Below are 27,435 nucleotides of genomic sequence, written 5' to 3'. Positions count from 1 at the left end.
GATTACTATCGAACATGGCGAAGGTGCATTTCGAGTTATTAAATGTATTACAACTTTTAAAGCATTAAATTGTTAACCACAGATGCTCAGGTTAACAACAGCCGCAAACGATCGACCATCGTTATTACGTTTTCCCTAAAAAAGCAGCAGCAGCAACAACAGACCCCGAGAAGTGAAACGCAATGAAGGAGATAAACTTGCATCATGTAAACAAAACAGCGAAAAAACAACAACTTCAAGCGAACTAGTTGAAAGATTCACTTTTACTACGATTTTGTAAGCGATGTACACACCGAACGGAACACAGATGAGTGGAAGTGGAAGTGAAGGAAGCGAATAAAAAAGCAAACACTTGCACAGAAGAAACTCAGCCAGCCCTAAAGTGATAGTTGTTTTGCTTTTCTTCCATTGCGATGTGTGGAAAAAACCGACGAGACTCCTCAACTACTCTACGGCTCGATCGGATGACTCTTTTAGGTTCAACCTGTAATACTCCGCATGGCTATGGGTCTACGCGTTCGGCAACGTTTTCCATTGATTGGAAGGCAACGCGTATCGCTTAACATTATTAACAAATACAAATTCCCACTTATAACATCAGGCACGTGTAATACAGGATCAACCATAATTCGTCAATCGATTATACAAGACTGAATGTTAATTTTTTTTTCGCTCTTCAAAATACGCATTTTGCGTGTAGAGAATCCCTTGTTACATGTTTGCAGTTTATGTCGGATCTAACGAGAACAATCTTTTATACAAGGTATTACCATCAACCTCTTTGACTGATGAAAACATCAACAACATAAAAGTACTGGTGCTCGGAAATTGCTAGACCCTGAGATAAACATCTCTCACAAGCCCGTTTGTAGGGGCCATATCTCTTGTTGTTTTAAGAATAAAGTAAATTGTAGTACGACTAGTGCCAAGACAGCTCAATTTTCTTCAAAAAATTCATCGCAATCAAGTGGCTGCCAAATGATTGAACGATCAAATTCTGATCCCACGTTCATCCAACGCATAATTACTGACGACGTCAAAGTCGATCAAAAGGTAATGCTGACTGTTTTCATCAATATTCGAATTCCTTCCGGAGGCCAAACGGTCCATAAATACCCAGCAAACATAAAATCGTATATCTTTTGTAAATGCTAGGTCGCATATAAATTCACATCAAATTACAATCGTTTAAAATATCAATCAAAGGATGTATCATATGTATCCGAAATCGCATAAAATACAAAAACAAAAATTTTCTATATCATTGATGGTTCAAGTCGTATATCGGTATAACGATCATCCTAGTGTCGCGATATGCAATATTATATCCGCAAATTCTATTCATTTTATATAGCAAAGTCGGGTCAAATCGCATATCAGTGTAAATATCATCGTATATCGTCATATACGGCATTATATGCGTATAAAATATGACATATACGTATATCGCCTCCACTTTTACGTGTATTTGTCAGTAATATGCATCATATATCATCCAAATGTGTCTAGGATGTATGTATATCACCTCCAGTTATGGCTATTCATACGATTTAATGTTCGCTGTGGAGTATTAACTTGGCGTTATGAAGCGTTTGAGAGAGAAAATTAATCGAAAACGGCCAGATTTGTAGAAGGATAACTCTTGGGTTTTGTACCCCGATAATTCATCGATCGATCATTGTGAACGAATTTTTGACCAAAAACGTCACGAAAGTGATTGAACATGCACAGTAACTCCCCAGAAATGGTTCCGTGTGACATTTCCCTGTTTCTGAAACTTAATTGCCGCATCGTGGGATCCGTTTTGACAGCTTTGAAGACATAAAAACGAGAATATATGACAGAATGTACATTCACTATTCACTACAAGTTATTAATCTAGTTCAGTTAGAAGATTGTATTTGAATCTATGACCTAACCAATGACGAAAACGGACGGAGTAAATATTGAAATAATCTTGCAATTCAAGTTAAATTAAAAACAACACGTTAACACAACCGATGGATGAATGTTGGGTCCGAATTAAGTTGATTTCATATTATTCTGACACGACAGGAAGGGGAAGCGTGCGGGTCCAATCGAACAAATAAATCACGGAATTTTCGAAGAGTCGTGCCGTTTCCGAACGATCTGAGATGAAAGGGCCTGGCCGGGTAAGGAAGTAAAAAGTGCCCCCAAACTAAATCACCAGCTGTATGGCAAATATTGTATAGGATATCAAATAAGAATTTTTGACGGGTTTTTGAGTCCCTATGTGGTTTAACATAAGATCTATGGTGAAAAACGAGCTTTTTCTTTTATTTTACGCCATCCTCAAAAGCTTCGAGATAAAAATTTGAAAAAAATACTGAATGTGCATCTTACTACGGTGTATCAAGAAAAATAATTTAAAAAAATTACAAAAAAATTGAAGTACTAAAACAATTGAAATTTTGAATTTTTTTTTGGGATTTAGAGATTTAGTACTACTCTAATTCATATTTGAATGTGTTCCTACGGTTTTTCTAAATATGAGTGATTTTTTCAGATTTTTTTCAGTTTTGTACGGTACAAAAAAAATTATCTTTTTTATATTTCCAAAGGGCCTGGCTGCGTAAAAGAATAAAAAGTGCCCCAAACCAAATCACCAGCTGTATGGAAAATATTGTATAGGATACTAAATAAAACATTTTGGCAATAGTACAATATATTTTAGTCTCAAAGCTATTTAGAATGGCGTGAAAAAAACGAAAAGTTGCATTTTTCACCATAGATTCTATGGTGTAGCATATAAGGACTCAATAAATGGTACTACTCCCAAAATATAAAAAAAAATATTTTTGTACCGCGCAACCATGAAAAAAACTGAAAAAAATCACACATATCTAGAAAAGCCGTAGGAACCCATTTAAATATGAATTAGAGTAGTACTGAATCTCTAAATAAAAAGAAGTTTTTTTTTCTAAATTTCAATATTTTTTTTAGTACTTAAATTTTTGATGATTTTTTTTTGATAATTTTTCTTGATACACCGTAGTAAGATGCACATTCAGTATTTTTTTGAAATTTTTATCTCAAAGCTTTTGAGGATGGCGTGAAATAAACGAAAAAGTACGTTTTTCACCCTAGACCCTATGTTAAACCACATAGGGGTTCAAAAAAAAAAACCGCCAAAAATTCTCATTTGATATCCTATACAATATTTGCCATACAGCTGGTGATTTGGTTTGGGGGCACTTTTTACTCTCTTACCCGACCAGGCGCTTTATGAGTATCATCGATTCATTAAATCGGTTGTCGAACAGTAAAGAAAAGACGAGGGGCTCAGAATGAAATGGGGTGTAAGTGATTTGATCGATTTCTCTTCATCTACTTTTTCTTTAGTTAATAACTCAACTGCAAAAACGTTCCAATTTGAGATTGATATAGAATCCGATAGATTAGGTTCTGACCTATCTTCCAAATTGTCAAATACAGCAGAGAATGTGTTTGCAGCTAAGTTATGACCAAACGAGAGAGTCGATGTAGAGAAATCGATGATGTCACTTACACCCCTTTCATATTGAGCCCATCAGATAATGACAGTAGAAGGTAATTTGGTCTGATGAGCCGAAAATAATGTTAATTATATAGACGAAATGTTTATTTATATAGACGAATATAGCATTACAGTAAAACCTGTTTTTGTGCGTATTTTTTTTTGTGCGATTTTTTGTGCGGTTTTTTTGTGCGATTTTTTTTGTGCGGTATATGAAAAGAAGCATATTTGACGAAGTTATCGTCCATTTAGTTTTGTTCGATGGTTTATATGCATTTCAGTGCGAAAAAAGCATATTTGCGTCTCAATTATCCACTTCTGAAATCATTCCCCTCCTCCCATCAAATGATCTAAGTTTTTGCATGGCATGATATCTAACAGCATCACGTTTCGGCATGCAACTAAAAGCACAAAACAGCCACGCGCAACTGAAAAAGCAAACTGTCCCATCGCAAAGTAGGGAAGCAAAACGAAATTGAACAGTGAACGGCGTGGATTTGAGTTATTTTCTTGGGGGAAATTTTTTTTATGCGGTCCCTTTCTACCGCACAAAAAAAATTTTTTTTTCAAAATGTGTACCGAACACGGTTTTTTAAAGCTACTGGTGAAGTTTTGCACAATTTTTTTATGCGGTCCCTATCCCCCGCACAAAAAAAGGTACGCCTGTATTAATCACGCGCAAATGGCGACGAACCGAGACTGTTTAAAACCAACAGACAAAATGGATGAGGTGAGTTATTGAAAGATACTAATTTGACAAGTGATTCAACTATTTTTTTTGCCATTTGCTGTGCAGGTAGAGTAATGATTTGGAGCTCGATAGCATCGTGTTGAGTCGGAGAACTCGATTTTTTTTTTGAAAAGGCCTGGTTCGCTAAAGCTTGGTCGACGTACAAATTCCAGCAAAATGGAAATCCAAATACTCGAAAATAGTATCGAATCGGTTTACGAGATGATAAATGAATGTCCACAATCTCCTACTTAGAAACATTTGTGGTCTTATTTGAAAGTTAACGTACAATCATCGAAAAATGTTTGTATTAGTAAGCTCTAAAAGTTTTTCGAAGACAGTTTGCATGTAAAATTTGAAATATAAAAGTTAGAACAAAAAAAAGTTTTTTTTTTCATGGTGACCCTAAAGCAACTTAGTTGAAAGGCGCTATACCGGTTATTTCAAGAGAAAGAAAAAAACTTTGTTCTACAAAGATGTCTCAAATAACTAAGACTACAACATTATTGAACTATGTTTACTTCAATCTATAAAGATAAGAAAGTTAGATTTTTTGGATTTTTTGGACAATTTTAGTGACTCTATTTTCGATAACATAAAAATGAGCTTATTATATGTAATAACTTTGTCGAAGACAGTTTTCGTCTAGAGAACAACTGTCGAGCTCTTAATGCTAATTTCCACTTAAATGCTCCCGGAGGTGCATTGTGCATTGTGCACATTGTGCACTGTATGCAGAAAATGATAATTTGTCGACTATAAAAATATCGTGTCATTCGGACAACTGACAACAGCTCCAAAACAAAATTATGTGTAGCAGGCTGTGAAAAAAAAACCGTGTCAAGAATGCTGGTCAGCCTTTTTCGAAATTGCATTCAGCCACAACGAACCAAGCGTAATGTATTTTTAAATCAATTTATTTTCATTTATTTTTTCAATTATTTTATCAAAAACAATATATGTATATCAATATATGTAGGGTAACACGGGGTGAGTTGGACATACGGGGTGATTTCGACCACCCAATTATCTCAAAAAGTACGTCATGGTTTTAAGGTTTTTCCCACTCATTAAACAAACTTTTCGTGTATTGTGCAGTAAAGTTCTGTTCGCTTACAGAAGAAAAACAATTTGATGCAGCGAAACCGTAAGTTTGATAACAACAAATGAAATTAATTGCATTTTAATTTTTGCATGTTGTATGGGGTATGGGGACACGTTTTTGTAGGGTGAATTGGTCCTACAGATTTGAGATTTTTCTTTGGTCTAGTTGATTCCAGATGCCGCTGAATTACAAAAAGAGGATGGGCAGACAACGTTGGAAGAAGGAGGAGCTTGAAAGAGCAACGCAGGCCATCAAGAATGGATTTTCTTTGACTAAGCATTAAAAGTGTTTGAAAATGCTCGAACAACAGTGAAAAAATCCATGCAGAATTCGAGATGGTCTCAATCCAATTTTTCTGGTCTGACCGAGACACCTGGTATCGATCCCAGAACACTGTTACTGATTGTAACATTATTCCAAAATACTTTACATAAACATAAGTATGTTTTTTTCGATGAAACACACACTGGACCAAATCACCCCATAGACGGTCCAAATCACCCCGCATCAAATTTTAATGTCCAAAAATCATCTCTTTTATACAATGATATATTTGGTAGTTTAAAGCTTGATATAATGATTAAACATTATTGATTGCGAGAAAACAAGTGTAGCTTAGTATAAAATGTGACATTTTTTATTCAAACCGTATTGGTTTGGAAATATTAGGCGATTTTCTTAGGTGGTCCAAATTCCCCCCTTTTCCCCTACCATTTATTAAATTAGGGCCGTTACAAAATGCTTATTTGTTGTGTAATGGAATTATGTTCATAGTAAGCATGCACTTCGTTCGCTCTGGCTGCAAAGAGAACGAAGTTTTGCGCGTCTAGCAACTACAAAAATTTGTTCTTTCATTTTCTTCAAGATTCTGAATCCTAAATAGACGAAGATGTGAGCTCACAGAAGAAAAGGAGTGTTATGTTATTGCGAAAGACTTGGTTATGACGTCCAAGCAATTGCTTGTAGGAGGCAATGATACTTTAAATGACATTTTTTTCACTTGGTTCACTTTGGTTAATCTTTTTTTTTATAATTTTCTTCGATCATACATTCTAGAACCAGAAAGTTTACACCCAAATGGGCACAACATTTCTCGATATTAATATTCAACATCTGATGAAATATGTACCTCCCGTAAACAAGATTTTCATTCTGCCAAAGCGAACTGAGTGCATGTGTACCAAAACATCAAACAAATCATTTCTCTCTATACTTATGTGTTATTTTACGTATTTTCATATTATCAGTGCTTTTGTAACACGTGAACGAGAAAATAATAGATTTCATCAGCAACGGTCAATTAGTGGGAGCCCAAATTTCAACTTGAAATACAGGTCGAACTCGATTATACACTGCGTTTCACAACTATAGAATCACTGATTTCTTCTGAGTTTACAGAGATATGTAAGAAGTCGGTTGAATTGAAGTATATAGTGTAGGATATAATAACTATCTTCATTTATAAGACTGGCCATTTGAACTTTATTGTTGTGTCCAGGCGCGAAATATTCAAAAAACTAAAATTCCAGTGTTTCACAACTATAGAACCAGATGGAAAAACTCTCACTCCTTTACAAAATTAGTTAACATTAATTTACAAAATTAATGTTAATTTCACATGAATTACAATAAGTTTCTAATTCGTAGATCATCTTTAGTTCTCAATCAGTTCAAATAACCCATTCTGGGTGGTTTCGACCAAGTTGTGCCATGTTGTAGTGTGTGTATTTCGGTCTACGAAGAGGATACTGCTCGTTTAAGCTCTTCAAATCACTCATACTGCTTGTAAGCTGCATCTACTATTCGTACCAATACTCCTCATAAGTTCTTGACACAGTTTTGATCTGGTAAACAAGCTGACCAGTTCATAATCTGCAAAAATAGCAGTAAATGATTCTGAAGTACTGCGTTGCACTTCTGACTGTTCATTCATGTTAATAAAAGCTATCTGAACCAGGCCTTTTTGAAATAGTCTCCTAAAATCATCAACTGCCGCCTGCAAAGTTACGAGTTCAAAAATGGAATGACACGTTCCGTCAATCCTTCCAGTATGAAAAAATTCTATTCAAATTCAATTTCTTTTCATCTGAGAAGTTCGCTTGAAATAGTAAAACCCATGGGATAAGCTTCCACATTAGTTTTTGGACCCGCAGCTTTGGAGATGGGATTTTTTTTTTGTTTGGGGAGAATTTCCTGAAAAAGGCATGGTTTAGATTACTTACCGTCAAAACGAATGAACAGTCAGAAGTGCAACGAAGTACTTCAGAATTATTTACTGCTGTGTTTGCATCAATACAATGTGATAATTGGGTAATTTGGCATCAATTTATAAAATTCGGTAGGTCATGGCATAGTTTAATGAATAGGGGCTTCAGATTCTGGACCGGTCAGCTTGTTTACCAGATCAAAAACCTGTCAAAAACTTTTGAGGAGTATTCGTACGAATATTATTTTCAGTTTACAAGCAGTATGAGTCGACGGCGCCAGTGGTTGTATGGTTAGCGTAACAGCCTCACAATCCGATCGGCCTGGGTTCAATCCCAGCTGGCGTCGTTGGGATTTTCTGAGGCGAAAAATCTCTGGTTACGTCTTCCTTCGGAGCGGAAGTAAAAGAAGTTGGCCCGGCTCATGAGTTGTTGAGTCTGATAGGTAGGAACAGGTGGAGTCGCCTCCCTGATGTCGGCGATTGGCACTAAAGTGGCGGAAATAGGCCGACGAAAAATAAGCGAAGATAAAAAAAAAAAAAGCAGTATGAGTGATTTGAAGAGGTTAAACGAGCAGTATACTCTGCGTAGAACGAGATACATACTACAACATGATCTACGATGATCTACGAATTAGAAACTTATTGTAATTCATGTGAAATTGACATTAATGTTGTAAATGAGCGAGAGTTGTTCCATCTGGTTCTATAGTCATGAAACACTGGAATTTCAGTTTTTTGAATATTTCGCGCCTGAACACAACAATAAAGTTCAAATGGCCAGTCTTATGAATGAAGATAGTTATTATGTCCTACACTATATACTTCAATTCAACCGACTTCTTACATATCTCTGAAAACTCAGGAAAAATTAGTGGTTCTATTGTTGTGAATTCGATTATATACAATTTTGGACTCGATTATACACAATTTTGGACTCGATTATACACAGATTGAAAAAAAAATTTTTACGTTTCAAATTAGACGTCAACGTTAAGGTGAAATTTAATTGGCTATTATATAGACAGTGGGGTAAACATCGTGATTTTTGAAGATTTTGCTTGAATTTTCACCAGGAATTGTATATATCGATATTGCATCGAAATTAAGAAAGATAGAAGCGGGGTGTCAAAGAATGAATTGTAGAGCAATATTAATTTAATTTGTAGAAACAATCAAGTTTGATATGAATGTTTAGGATGAAAATAATAAAAATAATAACATTAAAAATTACTAACTTTTAAGTTTCCACGTCCAAAATGTTGTTTAAATCCACTAATTTAGATGTTCCACTACTATATCCTCTACTAAATGTTCTCATCTTTCAAATGGAACTAACAGAATTGTCGTCCGTAGCGTATTTTTCAATGTAGAGCATATTTGAGGCAACAAAGTCCGAAACAAAAAAAAACTGTCATTGTTGAAATTCGAACATTCGACAGAATATGATCGTCTGTCACTCCTGAAAGATTAGGGATAAGTTTATTTTTTATGTGAGAAAGGGGTTTTCTGACTTTAAGAGGATGAATCAAAAATTAAATTCTTCTTTCATATTAAAAGAAAAAAAAATATATGCACAAAAAACGAATAGAAAAAAAAATTTGACTCGATTATATACAGGATTTGTTTATTTACAGTAAAAAAAAATTCCGAGACTGTAGATAATCGAGTCCGCTTTGTATCTAAAAAAGTGTTTTTTGGCGCTTAGTTCGTTTTGACCGAACCCCGACAGAATATTTTCTGCTTTTATCTTTCCGAGAGCATGAATGCACATTGAAACCCAATTGACAATCCACAAATTGCGATCTACTTAGACCGTGCTTTCACTTCACGAAATAGCAGAACATGGAATGGAATACCCATCAAGCTGATGGACGAAAAAACACTATAATTACGTGGAAATCGTCCACATTTCCTTCTTCAATGCATAACCACATAATAAATCAGAACGTCCCCCAGAGTTCACCGCGGAAACTACAAAGATAAAGTGTTGAACTGTTATAAGTGGGATTGATCTGCTGCTTCGTCGATTGTGTTTTGTTCCCGCTCAATTTATTGCGGTGCACACCCGGCTAAATTGCATTGCGCTTTATGTTTTTACTGCAACAGGATCGATCATTCAAAACGCGACCTTACTCTTAATTCATAAAAGTTGGCAACTAACATTACTCTGTGACGGTCAAGTGAACATCTTGAGTTGTGTTCAGATAACGATATGAAATTGGAATCATGACTTTATTTGTTAACATTAGCTAACAATAACTCGCACGTGCTTTAGAAAGTGTTGCAAAGACTTGAAAGACCACCGCGCCCTCAGACCGTGTCGGCCATGTCGAAAGGCATTTATCAAATAAAATTATGGATTTCCCTTCACAAATGTTTGCGGTTTTCTTAGGTCATATAACAATAATGTACTCCAACATATATACCCCTCTTTCCCAATCAAAGTGTCTTTCCAGCCAGCGAAAGTAATCCATCGAGATATAATGATAAACAGATTTGATTTACACAGTTTAAATTTATTGCGTCCAAAAATCCACTTAACGCCTGGAACACATTCCTATGCAATTAATTTGTATTCATTCCGGCTCATTTCGATGGAAATGAAAACTGACCAGTGTAGGAAAAAGTAAAACCACTCTTGATGACCGAAAAAAAACACACTCAACCACTTCCAATCGTATTGAATTCAGCTCATTTGTAAATCACGCTAGCGCTTTTTTTTATTGCTTCTTGATTGAAACACAGGGTAAAACTAATGCTTCACACGCTTCAAACTATTCAAAACCGATACATAGCAAGTACTATTTTCATCTTAAACACGAAAAAAAAAACAGTTTAATCGAAGGCAAAGATTTGTCTCTTTTGTGTGTTTTTGTCTCTTCCGATCTCTCGTTTGTAGATTAAGCACAAGATGACCATTAGCCGGCAATAAGTGAGTGAACAATTTTGCGCGAGGAAGCGATTGTAGGTCCCACAATACACCCACCCACACACCCACAGTCGGATTGTGAGGAAGTGAGCGAAGGCAGGCCAAGCGAAGGCAAATCCTGACGTGTGGAGGAGCAGCTGCACATGTAAACGCACTTTCGAAAACGCCGCTAGAATCGGGACAATCATGAACTCAAAGGTAAGTAAGTTGATTCGTTAATCTAACCGAAGTAAAACAGTCATCTCTCGTCGTGTGTTTCTCCTTCTTCTCAAGAAATATTCCAATACCAGAGTCACTAATTTCCATGGGAACGAAAACACGAAGCATGCGAACGAAAAACGCAAAACACATATTACAAAACACGGCGAGTTCCAAATTATTATTACGTTGTAAGCCTCGGCCGGGTGGCTGTAACACAGTGACCAAAATGGCCAGCGGGGAGATCACACATTGTGTTTCCGATGCCGTAATACCCGATTGATTTATGACCCCCTTTTGTTCGTTTGCTTTCCTAGCTTTTCGTTTCTGCGAAGCACTGGAAAGTAAACAATAAAAACGGAATGCGAAAAAAAAATGTAAGCTAACGACAGTTCAGACTGACTCATTCGAAAGATGTTTGAAGGGAAAAAACCAAAAAAAATAGGCGAATTGTTAGAGTTGTGCGTGAACAGAATGGTTCAGGAAATCAACAATCGCTCTTCGGGCTTCGTTAAAACAAATATGAATGAACTTACTCTGCAGCAAGAAGTGACTTCATAGAAATAGTTACCCGGTTGATTTTAGTGAAAGGGAAAGAAGGGAATGATTATTATCAATCGAACACACTTCAGATGGTTGTGAAACTTTCTAGATTGAGCAATGTGCTTTAAACCTATTTAACTTTTTTTTTGTATGATAGAAATAGAAACATTCAAAGCACGTTCCAACGTAAACATGACCTTTTCGAAACACTCACTCAGCACTCTCTTTATTGTTATTGTAATAATACTTTTTTATCTGAACTTCACTATAAGTTACATCATCATTCCTTCCTTTCTTTGCACTGTACTATCACTCATCGCATTTGGGGATGCCTTACTGTCAATTAATGTTCACTGCAAAAATAAAAGGAACTAAGGATGATCAAAGGTGATTCATTTCTTCAAGATCTGCAAGAAGTTCGGAAGCTAGGTATTATTGGAGATGAATAATGATGGTTTTATTTTCTGGGACATGTAGTTGTAGTGAACCTCGACCCGTAGCTTAACTCGAAAAACTTCGCACTGCTTTTATCTACCAGTTTATTCATCATTTCGCTTCAGTTTAAAAGTTTTACACTGGGATCGCCGGTGAATTGCGTGAGTTCGCGGTTCATTCTTCGTCTCCATACGCCGTCCTTCTGTACACCGCCGAAGATGGAGTCTTTCAACGATGTGGGTTAAGAAGTGTGCTCGCCGGTCGTCTTCGAGTATTGTCCACGTTTCGTGCCCGTAGAGGACAGCCGGTATTATGAGCCTTTTGTACAGCGAACATTTCGCACGTTTGCTAAGTCTGTTTGATCTCCAATGTTTTTGGAAACCATAGTAGGTACGACTCCCATTGATAATGCGTCTCCGGATCAGACGTCAGACGTGTCAGACGTTACCATTGAGCCAAGGTAGACAAATTGGTTCACTACCTCGAACTCATCGCCGTCGATCACTAAACTACTATTCAAACGGGTCCTGTCGTGCTCGGATCCGGATCTAGCGCAATGTTGAACAACACGCGAGAGAAACCATCACCTTGAAGAAGCCCCCTGCGGAACTCGAGTGAATCCGATAATCCACCCGACATTCGCACACAACACTGTATTCGTAGCCCTTATCGGTCTTGTCAGCTTCCCGGGCAGTCTTCGGAATGAAACCCGGTGCTGATGTGTAACAAGATTTTTGTATTCAGTGGAGCTCCCACTCCTTGTGCACACATGCGCCCTGGCGAATGAGCACGCTCCGAAACACAGATGAAATGTTTTGTTGTCAGTGCCGTTTTTGCGCTCAGTTTTGCGCTGAGTTTTACGCTGAATTTTTTCTATACCGCGCGCTTAAATCTGGATCTGTTGAAATATTTTTCTTCACACAAGCGTATACGGTTCATAAGGAGACGCGCTGTCGATTTTATGTTTTGCTTAGAACGAGCGAAGACAAAACGGGCGCTAGAATTTGATGATTTCCCCTACACAAATAACAGTGCTCAGTCACGAAACAAGACTCCTTTCCTCTAAATGTTCGTGCGTAAAAAAAAACGCCATTTCGGTTTCGCTTCGAAAATCATCGTATGAAAATCAACATTTCGTCCAACTGTCAGTAGTAGACCGGGAAAAATTGTCACTCTGGGCAGGGATGCCAGGTGATTTTTTCAAATGTCTTCACATGTTACGATAAAATGTCTTCAAAATCATATCGGAGGAAACTTAAACTCATAATTCATATCTGAACAAAGTTTGATAGCTTATTCAATGTTTATTCTATTTGGCATTGTTGTCTAGCGCATTTCATTAAACTTACCTTCAGGTTTTGAAGTTTATTCCAAGAAATGTGAACAAGGAATATATTGCGCAACTGCGAATCAAATTTTATGAGTAGTAATGATAAATGACTTGATAAACCGTCACAATCATTGCAGCTAACCTAAGGCTTAGCAGCTGTTGAGTAATTTTAATACTCGGCGTAATACATGTTTTCGCCTGTTTAAGTTTTAAAGCCATCCAATTGGCTGTCACTTCCCAGTCTTCCCATTTATTCAGCTCACTTTTCAACACACAGTCAGAAAGTCCACAGAATGGCAAGTTCATCTGCTCGCTCGTTGCCCTCTATACCGCAATGGCCAGGAATCCAGTACAATTGTAGAGAACTTATCTGACTTAATTGCCGTAAAAAGGAAATGCATTCCCAGACAATTTTTGAAGAGCATTCAAAAGCATTTAGAGCTTTAAGTGCCCCTCGACTGTCTGAGAATATGCAGATGTTAGCATGTCTATATTTTCTTTTGAGGCAGACATTTAAACATTCTATTATTCTATTATTATATATTTCTGCCTGAAAAACTGTTGGCCAGTTTCCCATAGCCATTTTTGTTCTGGGACCATACACTCTGGCATCTGTTCTGATTCCCATTTTCGACCCATCAGTGAAGAACATGATTGAACCATTCCAAACGTTGGGGCCACCTTTATCCCATACTGAACGAGAATGTTCGATCACTATGTATGGAATGTCATAATTGGTCCTTGGTTCCATCCATCCAACTTAGTTCATCTCTGAGGCTGGTCCACTGGGTAAGTGATTCAGGATACTCAAGTGACCAGTATTGTCCCCGTCTAGTATTTTTTTTCATCTTTTAAGCTTTAGAGCGCTTTTTTTGGCCTCTACCTGAACATATTGGTTCAAAGGTACCAGGTGAAGGATAGCCTCCAATGCCTTTGAAGGAGTGCTTCGCATTGCTCCAGTAATTGCAACACATGCTAGTCGTTGGAGTTTGTCTAGCTTTTTTGCAGCTACAGTCTCCTTAGTCTTTGGCCACCATACAAGTGAGGCATAGGTTATCCAAGGCCGCACAATTGCAGTGCAGACCCACATAACCATTTTTGGTTTAAGGCCCCATGTTCTTCCGTTCATTTTAGAGCATACCCATAGGTTGGCCTTGCTAATTATTGAATCTAAGTGCGTGTTCCAGTTTAGTTTAGCATCTAAGATAACACCTAGATATTTCACTGAAGCAATGCTTTTTATTTCCTCTCTCCCAAGATGTAAAGACTGAAGATGCAGTTTTTTCTTTTTGGTGAAAGGAATAATTGTTGTTTTTGAGGGAATTATTGTCAGACCTTCTGTGATACACAAAGATGGTGTGAAGTTAAGGGCAATTGCATTCTGCTCGATAATACGTCATCGAACTTGCCACGTACCATTATGACTAGATCATCGGTAAATCCCAGAACCTCGAATCATTTTACCTCTAAACTTATCAGAAGGTCGTCAACTACAAGTGACCGAAGGAGAGGTGATAGAACCCGTCCTTGTGGGCAACCTTGCAACGAAAGGTTTCCATATTTTTCAGCAATATTGATGATAAACTAATTGGTCTGAATTTGGCGGTGATTTGTCACGTTTCGCTGTTTTCGGAATGAAAACTACTTTAACAAGTCTCCATATCGTAGGAATGTGCTCCAGTATCAGACTTGCCTTAAAAATCTCGATAAGAGATGGAATTAGTTTTCATTCTCCATTTTGAATCAGGGCTGAAAAAATCCCATCTGCACCTGCAGATTTGTAAGGTAGAAAGGATCTCCCTCCGTTTACTACTCTGGCCCTCGTGAGGACTAACCCAGCAACTATGTTAGCGACATCCTTTGCACTTTCAGGTCTTGTGAGGTACCTTCGGGAACTTTTTGTGTCGCTATTATAGACAGGATTTGTATTCGAGTGAACAGATATAGATCCCGGGAAGTAAGTCTTCATCAGTGAGTCTAGTACTTCTGAGGGAGTTTTTGTAAACGAACCGTCGTCCTTTTTAAAGGAACCTAGCCCGTTCGAGTGGTCATTTGCCAGAGTCTTATTGAGTCTAGCAACGATCGGAGTATTTTCAATGCTTTCGCAGTTATATACCCAGGATTTTCGTTTGGATCGTCTCAGTTCTCTGCTGTACTCAGTTAGAGCCTTTTGGTATTGAGACCAGTCCGAAGTAATTTTTGCTCTGTTGAACAGTTTCCGTGCTGTTTTGCGAAGCTGTTCAAGTCTTTTATTCCACCATGGAACGTTTCTTATTGAAGAAACTCTTCTTAGTGGACAATTTCTGTTGTAGGCAGAGACTATCGTTTCGTACAATTCTTTTGAAGCTGTTTCAAGCTGCTGAATCGATCTTTTTTTTTAGTTTAGAGTTTTTGACTCGAGTTCAAGGGAATACCGATCCTAGTTGCTTTTTTTGGGATCTCGGTGTTCTCTCTGAACTGTCATGCCACCATCCCATTCAAAAATAATGTGTCTATGATCAGACAAAGACGCCTCTTCGGAAACGTGCCAGTTATGAATCTTGCCAAGAATAACCGGGCTACACAGCGTTAGGTCTAAGACTTCTTGTCTGATTGCGTTTATGAATATTGGTTCATTTCCTTTGTTAGCAATATCTATGTTGTTTGACGAGAGAAATTTTTAAAGACACTCACCTCGGTAGTTAATGTCGGTCCACATTGTGTGATAAACGTTGGCATCACATCCGATGATGAAGTCCTTGTTGATTTCCCTACAGTACTTAACAAACGCCACTACCTCTCATGAGGGAACCTCAGGAATGTCGCCAGGAAAGTAAGCCGACGCAATAACGATGTCGGATCTCCCTTTGGCGGTTGGAACTTTCACTCTGATTGCGACGATGTCCCTTTGAATGAACTCTGTAATAGGAAAGCATTTAATGTTGGCATTTACTAAGACAGCAGCTCTTGGGGAGTCATGCTTGTCATCGTAGAACACCTTATGAACCTGTTTGAATACCTAGTATTCTTCCTTTGTGAACCCAACTTACTGTTAGAATTATTTATCTTCAGAAAGTGCCAGCACACAGATGAATGGATGACTCATACATACAAAACCTTTCAGACGCACAATTATAGTGAATGAAATTTAACACAGCTTTTTTTTCTCATTCCGCCCAGATGCATCCGTCATTACTCACATTGGGCCTCTGGCTGCTGCTACTGACCAACTGCTCACCGACAGCCTCCAACGCCCAGTCCACTGGCAATGGAACGGTAACGGTGACAACGAAATCAGATTCGTCGTCGTCATTCTACACTATGCCGCAGCTTCCGCCGGAACCGAAATTGCGAATGCTGCGGCCTTCCTACACCCGGGCAGAGCTCAAAATTGGTCGCAGTTTGGAGCCGGAGAAGGTACAAAAACTGAACGTTCGCTCCAACAATGGTCGGATGGTAGAAATAATCGTCAAAAAACGTGACGATAAAAGCGGTCACCCTAGGGATATGTCTCCGAGCACCAGCAATGGCAAATCTTCAAATCCTCAAGGTTATCGTGTTGCGAGTGACAATAATCCCGAGTCAGTCGATATAATCAATGCTTTCCTTGAACATGTGAACAGAGTTGAACGACCGGCGAGGTACTACGAGGATGAAAGCTCAATCAAGAACGACCGAAGACCGGTTAGGATTGCGGTAAGCAGTCGTCCTGTTGATCCGATGGCTACAACGAAGGTTCCTCCTCCGGTGATGATTAGTTCGGATGCAATCTTCATGAAGGACAATCCTTCGCTGAAGACACAGAAGAAACCACGCGCAATGCAAGAGATTGGGGAGGATGGAATACCGGTGGTGCATGGAATTCGTGTTCCCGACGATGAAGCGGATAAACGACAGACTTGGAGGAACGCTCGTGTAATTAACGGAGAGCTTGTCCCGTACGAGAAAGGTTACATTCCGAAGAAAATGGAGAACACAGAGGACACTTACGGTCAGCTGATATTCGCGGTTCCCTCGAGTGAATCGAAACATCGCCAACGGAGTATTGGTCCCTTCACTACGGCCGATAATTTTCCGAATGATGATGAAAGCTCCAAAGGCTTCGGTCCGTTCAGCGTGGAAGATAATCTGAGATCGGGTGGGAAGGCTGGTAGCCCAGAACCGGTAAGGATGCCGTCAAATTTTGGACCGTTTTCACGTGCCGACAATGGACGAGTTTCCAATGCTAAACTGCTTGAGTACATCCGGAGAATTAACGATCAGGAAAGCAAGAAACACTACTATGCCGCACGTACGTCAAATAAAGAGATTTTTGCCGAACAGCCGAAAATCCAACGTCGAATGCTACAGAACCCAGGTAATCCGGTATATCCAGTATCGAAACTGTACGCCGTCCCCGGTTCAAATCAAATTAATAGCGAAATAGATGACGCTCGGAAGCCGGTTTTACAGTATGCCCATCCAGAGTTGGGAGTACAGCCTGCGAAACCTGTGCCACCGCAAAACAAGCCTGGCTCGAAGTCTTCGAAGAAGGTGATCAACGTTGAAATTAGCAAACATAATGACCATTCGCCGTTTGCAATAGAACCGGCCATGCTCGGAAAAGATTACTATGAAAGCCAACCAACGGTGAAGCATCCGATCAAAAATCCTTACGAGGAGTTGTACCAACCGGTTAAAATTCCAGCAACCTATCCCTATACCTACGGATTCATCCGTCGGGTAAAACCCGAGCGTCCCTTCTGGTTGAAGATCACCGAACAGGTAAAGGATAGTTTTCAAAGCGGAATCAACAGCATGCAACAGTTCGCCAGACCAGTGCTCGATCCGCTGGTCGAAGCCGGTCAGAAAATCTCCAAGAACCTGGGATTTATTCCAAGACCTAGCGAAGCTAAGGACAAAGCTGATTTGGTGGTGGCATCAGGTACAAATTCAATTGTTTTGCCGGCTCTAGGAGTGCTTGCTGGAGGCGCTGCTTTGGGCCTGGGGGCTGTGGCTGTTGGGCGAATCTTCGACATGGACCTGCTGCGTAGATCTGGCGAACAATTGGTTTTCGAGTTGGACGATATGGAACACAAACGAACACTGGACGGCATCGAAACGCACCCGGAGAAATATTTTCTAGTTGTACCATCAACAGCCATCACTCACATGGAACCCGTAGAGCATGCGGAGAAATCCAAGCGTTCCAAACGATCCGCGGAAACGGTCAGTTTCGATCATAACGACATTTATCGCAACGACAAATTTGACGACCAGGGTGACGTGATAGAAATAATTGACCTCAAATCACCGGAAGAAAGCGAAGAAATTCCGGACGGAGGCATTCAGTTGATAGACAACAATGGAGAATTACGTAACCGGTGGAAGCGTGCCATTGGGACGGCGTATGACGAAAGCTCCGGGCAATCGCTGCAAAATGTTGAGCGAGACTTTTCGCGACCCTCACGGGTTGGTTTCGAGCAGCAGCTTAAGCAGACCAACTGGAAGAATCCTTCCTGTGCCAAAAGAACCTTCTGTCTCGTCATGGTTCAGCAGGATGCCGACGATGTGGTACTCATGGAGAAAAAAATGCACACAATGCTGGAGATGTAAGTATGACGCGTGTTAATTTTGACCAAAATAATATGATGTAATGGAATGGAGCCGCAAGGAGTTTGCCCCCTCGTTACCTTTAACGCAACGCTCGTCTCGTTTAATTTTATTTTGTTACAATACATCACGACTTTCTCATGTCGGGTTTTCGCGTACACTTCGCTTTGCTTTTTCTCATTCTCTCTTTTCGCAATTTTCTTTGCATGTCGTCTGCTGTGGTTTATAAAATACACACATTGACCAATGCTTAGTGCTCGATGCCCATCTAGGGGGTGAATCACTTTCGCAAATTCGCAAGTTCATTCCACATGGTTTTTTAATGTTTCCTCTTGGGTTGCGTTGCGATTGGTCAACTTGCTGACCGACCGCGATGATGCTGAGATGGGTTCACAAAGGGAATGTTAATTGTAGATGATGTTGTACGCGAAAGGCTTTCGCCGTGATAAAATATGGCTTTTTTTTTGCTTTCCTGGGAGGCCCAGATACGACGATTTATGGCTTGCATGGAAGGACTCTCGAAAATCGTTAAGAAATTCCATTCCATTTCCCTGCTGGTGGCGATGACGATTTGTGCGCATTGTGCTTGCCGAAACAGGTGAAAGCGGTTTGCGTGATTTTTTTCACCCGAAATTATGTCTGCACAAAACAAAAACCCATAATTGCAACGGCATCGTTTTGCAATTGAAGTTGCACATAAACAATCACGGTTAAGTAACAGGAAGGTAAACGGGGAAGAAGATGAACTGTTTATGAAGTTTTCCAAAACATACATGCAATTTGTTGCAGTTTGAAGAGCGCATACAGAGTGCATACAGTGTCATCTTTCATCTTTCTCACGTTGATGTTGATGGATGAGTATATGGATGCGACCATGAGATTTACATGGGAAGCTATGGGGTTGACGGAAAAGTTATTCATGTTTTTGACGTAGAACTACGACTTTCACGGGGGTCTTCGTAGCCACTTGGTTACGCGTTCGCTTAATAAGCGATCGATCGTGAGTTCAAACTCAGGGCCCTCAATTAACCATCTTTGTGTTGTTATAGAATCACTACGTCCACTTAACCATCATCATCTATGGAGATCATCGGTCCACGGTGGAACAAAGATCGATTCATCCATACAACTGCTCTGCTCTGCAAGAAACATCGGGCTGCTGTTCTATAAATAATCCAACAATGATCGATTTCAACTGTCTCCGCTGTCCGGTCTGCTGAACAATGGAAGAACAGATAGAATACCCTTACGCCTAAATGGCTACTACAGTGTAATTTACCATAATGTAATGGAACAGAAAACCTAACGCCTAAATGGCTACTCTACTACTGTGTAATTTACAATTTATAGAAACATAATTATATGTACATGTACACGATAAAAACCCGGCTCTGTTACAGATAAAATGCTAATGAGCCTGATAAATAAATAAATGGGATAAAAAAATACGTCTTTCATTAAGGGTGCCAAATTAGAAAACAGGTCACGTTTTAATGAAATAAAGTTAACGCTAATAATTATTGTTGCCACGAACGGATTTTGGCGATTTACATACCAAACGAATCGAAAATTCCCTAAGATTTGTTTGATATGCTATACATCACGATCCCCTGGTGTGTAAATGGTTAAAATTCATGATAACTATAAACTATATATAACACTATAATTGTTTCAATTTCTCCATACATTTGTTCTATCCATTTGTGTGCTTTCCCGAACAGAGCTGTCAATAACGGACAACTTATCGACGAGCAACGAAGGGGAAATGCCACTTTTTTCAGGGTTGTTATGTTAACAGTTGTTAACAGAAAGAGTTTATTTCGTTTATTAAGTCACCAAGTAAGTAAATTTCGCTCTGCAATTTTGTGTGTGATTTGGTTTCGCTTGCCAGTAGCAAAACTTTCTCCACTAAGGATGACAGTTGCGCTTATCTTGAGCATTAGAAAGTAATGCAACTTTTTTCGAGACCAGTAATATTGACAGAAGCGTTTCTTTGAAGAATAATGCAAAATGATGAGAAGTGTTTATAGTCTTAGTAGCTTCAAGCCACCAATGTATGGCTCTGTATGCATGCTATGGAGAACGCTTGTTTGGCGCTTGGTTAACGTTGTGAGAACGATGCCTAAAGGTGTGATTCCACTGAGGCAATACTAAATTACATGTAGCATGATGACATGACATTCTATCAAACAGTTATTTCTAAAATTTCACAGAATTATAAAATAGTATCCGAAGTTATAAACATGCGACTTATATAAAATAACAGCGTAGTTCTACGTCAACGATGCGGTCGTATCTTGGACACAACCTCCTATAATTTTTTTTTTCATTACAAATTGAATACAATTTCATTATACACTAGCTAACCCGGCAAACTTCGTCCCGCCCAATCGCAGAACTATTCATTGATTGATCCTCTAATCTACCCTTTAAAATTACCTTTTACTGTAACATTCCTAGTACTTCTAGCAAAACTCGACAGCCCCCCCTTTGAGTGGGGGAAAGACTGTCTAACCATCATAGAAACATTTATTGCACCCTAAAACTTTCACATGCCAACTTTGGTTTCGTTTGATTGATTAATTTCCGAGTAATGCAAAAAATTGTGTTTCATTTGTATGGCAGCCCCCTCTAAGAGAGGGGGAAGGAGTATCTTATCACCATAGAAACATTTATTGCATCCTAAAACCTCCACATGCCAAATTTGGTTTCATTTGCTTGATTAATTCTCGAGTAATGCATAAATTTGTGTTTCATTTGTATGGCAGCCCCCCCTTTGAGTGGGGGAAGGACTGTCTAACCATCATAGAAACATTTATTGCACCCTAAAACTTTCACATGCCAACTTTGGTTTCGTTTGATTGATTAATTTCCGAGTAATGCAAAAAATTGTGTTTCATTTGTATGGCAGCCCCCTCTAAGAGAGGGGGAAGGAGTATCTTATCACCATATAAACATTTATTGCATCCTAAAACCTCCACATGCCAAATTTGGTTTCATTTGCTTGATTAATTCTCGAGTAATGCATAAATTTGTGTTTCATTTGTATGGCAGCCCCCCCTTTGAGTGGGGGAAGGACTGTCTAACCATCATAAAAATATTTATTGCACCCTAAAACTTTCACATGCCAACTTTGGTTTCGTTTGCTTGGTTAATTTCCGAGTAATGCAGAAATTTGTGTTCCATTTGTATGGCAGCCCCCCCTTAGAGAGGGGGGAGGGGTCTCAAAATATCACGAAAACCTTCCCCGGCCCCAAAAACCCCTACATACCAATTTTCATGTCGATCGGTTCAGTAGTTTCCGAGTCTATAAGAATCAGACAGACAGACAGACATCACTCCATTTTTATATATATAGATAGATAGATAGAATGAACGCATAAAGATGGGATGTACATTATTTTACAGCTTCAACTCTCAAGTTGGAATATTTTACGAATAAATTTTTATCTTGGTGTGTGTAGATGCAGTGGACAAAAATGTCGGGAAGAAATAAAAAATCAATTTATTTCTGTTTTTTTAAGAATTTTGTGGACTAACACAATTGTTGCCAACTAATTCAATAGCAAATCCAATTAGTCTTATTAGCCTTGAATCAGCAAATACTTTTCGGGTAACCAAATATTCGATGTCACGTTCCTCTACGTCGATATTGTGTAAAAAGTGATCTGTTATTTTTTATTTATTGATTGGATCTTAAAAAAGAATATGAATTTGATTTACATCACTGGTTTTTATTTTATTTGACAGTAAAAAAGCGAAAAAATTTAAAAAGGCGAATCAAGGTTTTTCATGACCACCAGAGCATTGCCTGCTATGATCAATCATATGGACTGTATGTCGACCTGAGTTCAATTCACATTTCCATTGAGTCGATAATACAGGGTGACTGTTTGCCACAATATGCATTCCGGAACCCGATCGTGTTTGAAATTAGCACGATGTTGCATTCTGTAACCCGAACGAGATCGACTTCGGCATTTTACAATCCGAGATTCAAACCCAATCGACATATGCAGTGGCGTAGTGTACGGGGGACGAGGGAGGTTAGTCCGTACCCACACCCACGACCATGATACATAATTCTCGCGTAACTTTTGAAAAGGTCCTATGTAACAAATGTAAACAAATCGAGTTAATGGATGCACGCTATTAGTTTTCAATCATTGAATGTATTACAAAAACAATCGTTCACGTATCTATCTTCTTCATCTTTTTGTCGCCGATACAAAAAATATCCAATGAATTTTAAGCACCCGGCTGTTACTTCGGACGCCACTTTCCTCCGAAGGCCGAAACGTCCGAAGTAACAAAGCAGTCAAAACAACTCGCAGTCGTACTTCGGTCGTTTTGGAATTTGTTTCTTACAGGTGTTGTTATCGATTTCAGTGCAATTCAACGAGTGATAACAATAATAATCAGTCTTTAGAACGAAATGCTGATATTTGGATTGTTGTTTATTAGTCAGTTTCTAATTTTGATAGTGCAACGTAATATGTCCAATGTGCAAACGCGGGCAGTCAAAACGTCCAATGTAACATTTTTCGCTCCGAGGCTTCAACCTTAATCTCAAATCACGGAACAATAGTTACGATTGGTTTTACGAAGTTATTCTTGACAGCTAGTGGTGAAAACAGTAATAAAGATTGATAGCTTTTAAGACAATTCGCAAAATAATGTTCGGGTCTTCAACTACGTTTTTCTCGAGTTGGCGAAAATGTTACATTGGACCTTTTCAAAAGTTACGCGAGAATTATATGTTTCGAAAAAATGTCTTTCAAACTTTAAACTGAACGTCACCCGTTAGTGATTCTTTTTCAAAAGTACATTCGCCTCTTTTCGATAATCGGTGGTTTTATTTAGTGACGGATGGAAATGTTCATGTAAAAGAATATTTCTTAAGGGGGTAGCACACTATGGAAACTTGAAAAATTAAAAAAAAATTGGCCTAAAATGTTCTCTCTACTGTCTTTACTGTAGTTCTACTTTACTGTAGTTTTTATCCCAGGTTTTTCCGATGCTCCGTTCCAAAGTTACAAGCCAATTAGTGGACCTAAACCTTTGCGTGAGGAGCGCGGATCAAAAATTTAAAGCGCGTTTTTCTCGAAACTAAGTTTTGCAAACTGGTGGGAGCTCCACCTCCGAAACGGTCTATCCGATTTTGATAAAATAGTTTTTCCCAGACTCTCCACCAAATTTCCTGTCATCGTACGTAGGATTTATTTTTTTGATTTTTTGGAAAATAAAATTTTGGTGAATATTTTTGTCTCGATTTTTAAGGCAAACACGCATTTTTTACAAAAAAAATGTCGCTATTTCGTCAAAAATCAATATTTCGAAAAAATCCTACGTACGATGACTGGAAATACATCCAAGATTACGTAAAAAATCATTGGTTGACATCGGTTCACTAAAAAAGTTGATGGGTCTGGACCTAGAGGCACGGACGGGATCTTGGCATAGGACTGTGATTGTGTGTAGTAATTGCATTTGAATTGAGTTTTTTCATTGTTCAAAATCTGTATTTTTGTTTTTTTTTTTTGATACACCAAATGGAAGTCATGAACATATGCATGAGTATACCTTTTCGAACTTCTAAATCATCAGCCGGTTAAATTCATTGATGGCATTTTTTTACATTACCAAAAAACATGCTTGATATAATGACATCCTGGACCATAATTCCATAAATTGTTAGTAGCAAGACCTACACGTTAAACGTGAATTGAGCACGAATCGATTGGACAACAACCTGAACTTCAATATAATAAATTTTCTATCGACGTTTAACCTTTTGAGCCAGGCTCTCGTCAAATCTTTGGAGAGTATAGAGTGCAATCATCCAATACCATCTTCAATATCATTCCTAAATCATCCCTCCATTGATTCCGACAAATGATAAAGGCCTATTATCGGTAAATCGAGAATAATTCATAATACGCATCTATTAACATTATGAGCTAACGCCTAATTGTAGGTAAAAAGATTGCTCGTTGCGTTGTGAGGGAAAACGAGGCTAGTAAAATCGAGAAAAAAAACATATCCATTTGAATTGTCAAATTGTTAACTTTTTTACTATATTCACTGTTCATGTCTTGAGCAAAAAAAAACTGGATAAATTTCCTGTCTAATGGTATATAACACAACATAACGTCGCGATAACGATTTTGAGTAATATGCGTTTGAAAACTCTTAATGAAACGTTACATTTTTCGTTGAGTTACCCCCCTATATAGAAATCAAAGACATAGTCCTATATCAAAAACTTGTAGAACTATTTATTTTTTGTCTGTTTTTTTTTATCCCAACAGTTTATTTTATTAGGCTCATTTAGCAATTCAGCTGTAACAGAGCCGAATTCATTCGTGTACATTTTTTATCCTAGATAACTTTTGTTGTATATTACACAGTTACCATTTTGAGGCGTAAGAGCATCGCTATCTATCGATAAACATTTGTTTTATCTATAACACAGTAGCCGTTTAGGCGCAAGAGAATTCCTATTCTATCGATGCACAACACATGTCGCCTTTTTCAGCGTAACAATATTGCTATTGTTCGAATGTTCACAGATCGGCTGTTCACAGCGGGACTGTTGATATGAAGCTTCCTTTGTTGCGTGATTAATAGTGCCAATTACCGATGCAGCAGACCGAAAATGTGAGCGGTAAGGGACTGGGATTACCGACACATGATTATTGTTGCGTGGACATAGTAGCTAGAATAACACACTAAAATGGTCAGTTGAGGGGCCCTGAGTTATGAGCTCTTGACCGTTCGCTTAGTAGCGGACACGCAACCAATCAGGCTACGAAAAGCCACCATTTTTTGTTTGTTGAGGAATATATATCTGATAAAACTCGTTTTTTCCCCTCAATATATTCTCGAAAAACGAAATCCTACGTCAAAAATAGTTAAGTAAGGGTGAGAACTACAAGTTCAAAATATTGAAATAAGGTCAAGTAATAATTTTCCTTAAAAATTTCAACAATTTTAAAATTATAATCGACCTTGCTAATGTGATAGAAAGTCGATTTCGAACGGATTGTGGTTTGGTTTCGATTCCCATGCTGGCCAGGGGAATTTTTTGTCAAATAAATTTCCTCCGACTTGCACTGTAGTCACGCGTATTCTAGAGCTTGTCACTCAGAATGCATTCAAGGCGTGTTATTTGGTATAGAAATCTCAACTTAGTTTTAATAAAAAAATGACGCAAGTAATACTACGTTGAGATGGCGAAGTTCCTCTATGAACGTTAGTGCCATTTATGAAAAATAAGAACTATCACTAAAAAAATATTATTTTTTGTACAGTTTTAGCATCCCCCATTCATTTTCATGGAAATTTCGAGCAACAAATTATGCAAACCGATGATCGTTCCCTCAGCACGACATGTTCCGATAAATAACCCCTGCTTTTCACCGCTAGTCATGTATACCAAACACACCGACACTAATTTACATCTTTTTTGTAGGATGCATCCGACGCTGGGAGCCACTTTAACTGACCATCTCTCGGAGGTTACCGATGCCATCAGACAGCATGACTGTGCGAGATTCGTGTGTCATCAGCGAACGTAACCGTGAATGTAAACGAAAGCGGTCGCAAAGGATAAAAACTTAAGTCGCAGCCGAAGTGACCCCAAAATGAAGCAAAAGATTTTATATTAAAATTGCGATTATTAATTCTCAAAGCAAAACTGATTTCAAAACGATCGCGTCGCGTCAGTAGAGGTTCGCGAAGTTGGTGCCTGAGCACCACCACCCTACTGAATTGAAATGCCAAAGGATGATTAGGAAGAGGGTAAAGAGGAAAACAAAATTGTGTTAACGTTAGGCTCTCGACAGTACCATTTATATAAATATGTAATAGTGCCTTTAGATAGTAATCGCATAAAATAACGTCGTTCGCGGATAATGAGCGAAGCGTGACACACGAAGCAGAAGACAATTCTTGCAAACCTAGAAAAGTAATCAATCCAAGACAATCCAACACTTAGCGAACCAATCGCTTCGGAGAAGATATAGATTGAAACGAAGAAGTGACAAAATAGAGAAATCTCGCAGATATTTATTATGATTTTATTTAAATTATGTGAACTGTTATTTAATTCATAACTTATTCAAATGTTCCGTTTACAGTAAAAAAAAAAACGAGATTGCACATTTTGTCACTGCACACACACACAAATTTGGGGCGTCAAGCTGACATTGAGGTAACTGAGATAACAGACCTTTGAATAAACGATAGAGTTAGGTTACTATAGTCTTGTTTGGAGTGAAACATCTTTTGTGATTCCAGGAGTGACGAGATTTGAATAAAGAAACTTGAATCAAAATCGCTGATGATTATGGTTATTATCACACGTTTACAGTTTATTATTACTTTATTTATTAACTATCGAACATCACCTGTAAACGTAGCGCCTGTCAACCTATCAATATGAATCAAACCATTCAGATTAATCAAAACAAGCTTTAAGTTTCTTTTTCTAAAGCAGTTGATATGATTGCATTCGATATGGCTTATTCATATGGTATTTGTTCAATACGATATCAATCCCTCTAAGGTCACCTTTAATCTTTGAATATTCGACTTGTGAACATCGTTTTCTGGACGAGTCTAGCCTTTTTCAAGGCGCGAGTGTAGAGGAATAACGGAAATGTAATGTTTTTGCCAAGGGACTTTTGCAAGACTAAGAATTAATTTTTTTAAAGTCTCTTTAATTGAACATCCTTCCTTCCTTCTTCCCTCTAATAAGTCAAGCTATTTCTTATTCGACGAATAACATTTTTCCAGAAGGTTTACTATAGGTTACCAATTAGCACACTAATTCTGTTCAGCTGTCAAATATTGTTGGGTAACGGCATT

General features: G+C 38.3%; 1 protein-coding gene across 5 annotated transcripts in view; it reads left to right on the top strand.

Moving 5' to 3' along the window:
• Positions 1-26,863, top strand: part of LOC129778305 (uncharacterized) — a 47,495-nt gene extending 20,632 nt beyond the window's left edge. For 3 of the 5 annotated variants that reach the window (XM_055785121.1, XM_055785120.1, XM_055785118.1), the window contains exons 2-4: positions 10,458-10,685; positions 16,153-18,563; positions 26,039-26,863. In XM_055785121.1, coding sequence (XP_055641096.1) covers positions 10,674-10,685; positions 16,153-18,563; positions 26,039-26,144 — 2,529 coding nt within the window. In that variant the 5' untranslated portion in view covers positions 10,458-10,673 and the 3' untranslated portion in view covers positions 26,145-26,863. Of the gene's footprint in view, positions 1-10,409; positions 10,686-16,152; positions 18,564-26,038 lie in introns of all 5 variants that reach the window. The other 2 variants (XM_055785119.1, XM_055785122.1) reach the window with 1 other exon arrangement.
• Positions 26,864-27,435: the final 572 nt, after the last annotated feature.

Source organism: Toxorhynchites rutilus, chromosome 3 (assembly GCF_029784135.1).
Source record: "Toxorhynchites rutilus septentrionalis strain SRP chromosome 3, ASM2978413v1, whole genome shotgun sequence".
In the NCBI taxonomy this organism is placed as follows: domain Eukaryota; kingdom Metazoa; phylum Arthropoda; class Insecta; order Diptera; family Culicidae; genus Toxorhynchites; species Toxorhynchites rutilus.
This window is presented reverse-complemented; position numbering and strand designations above follow the sequence as displayed.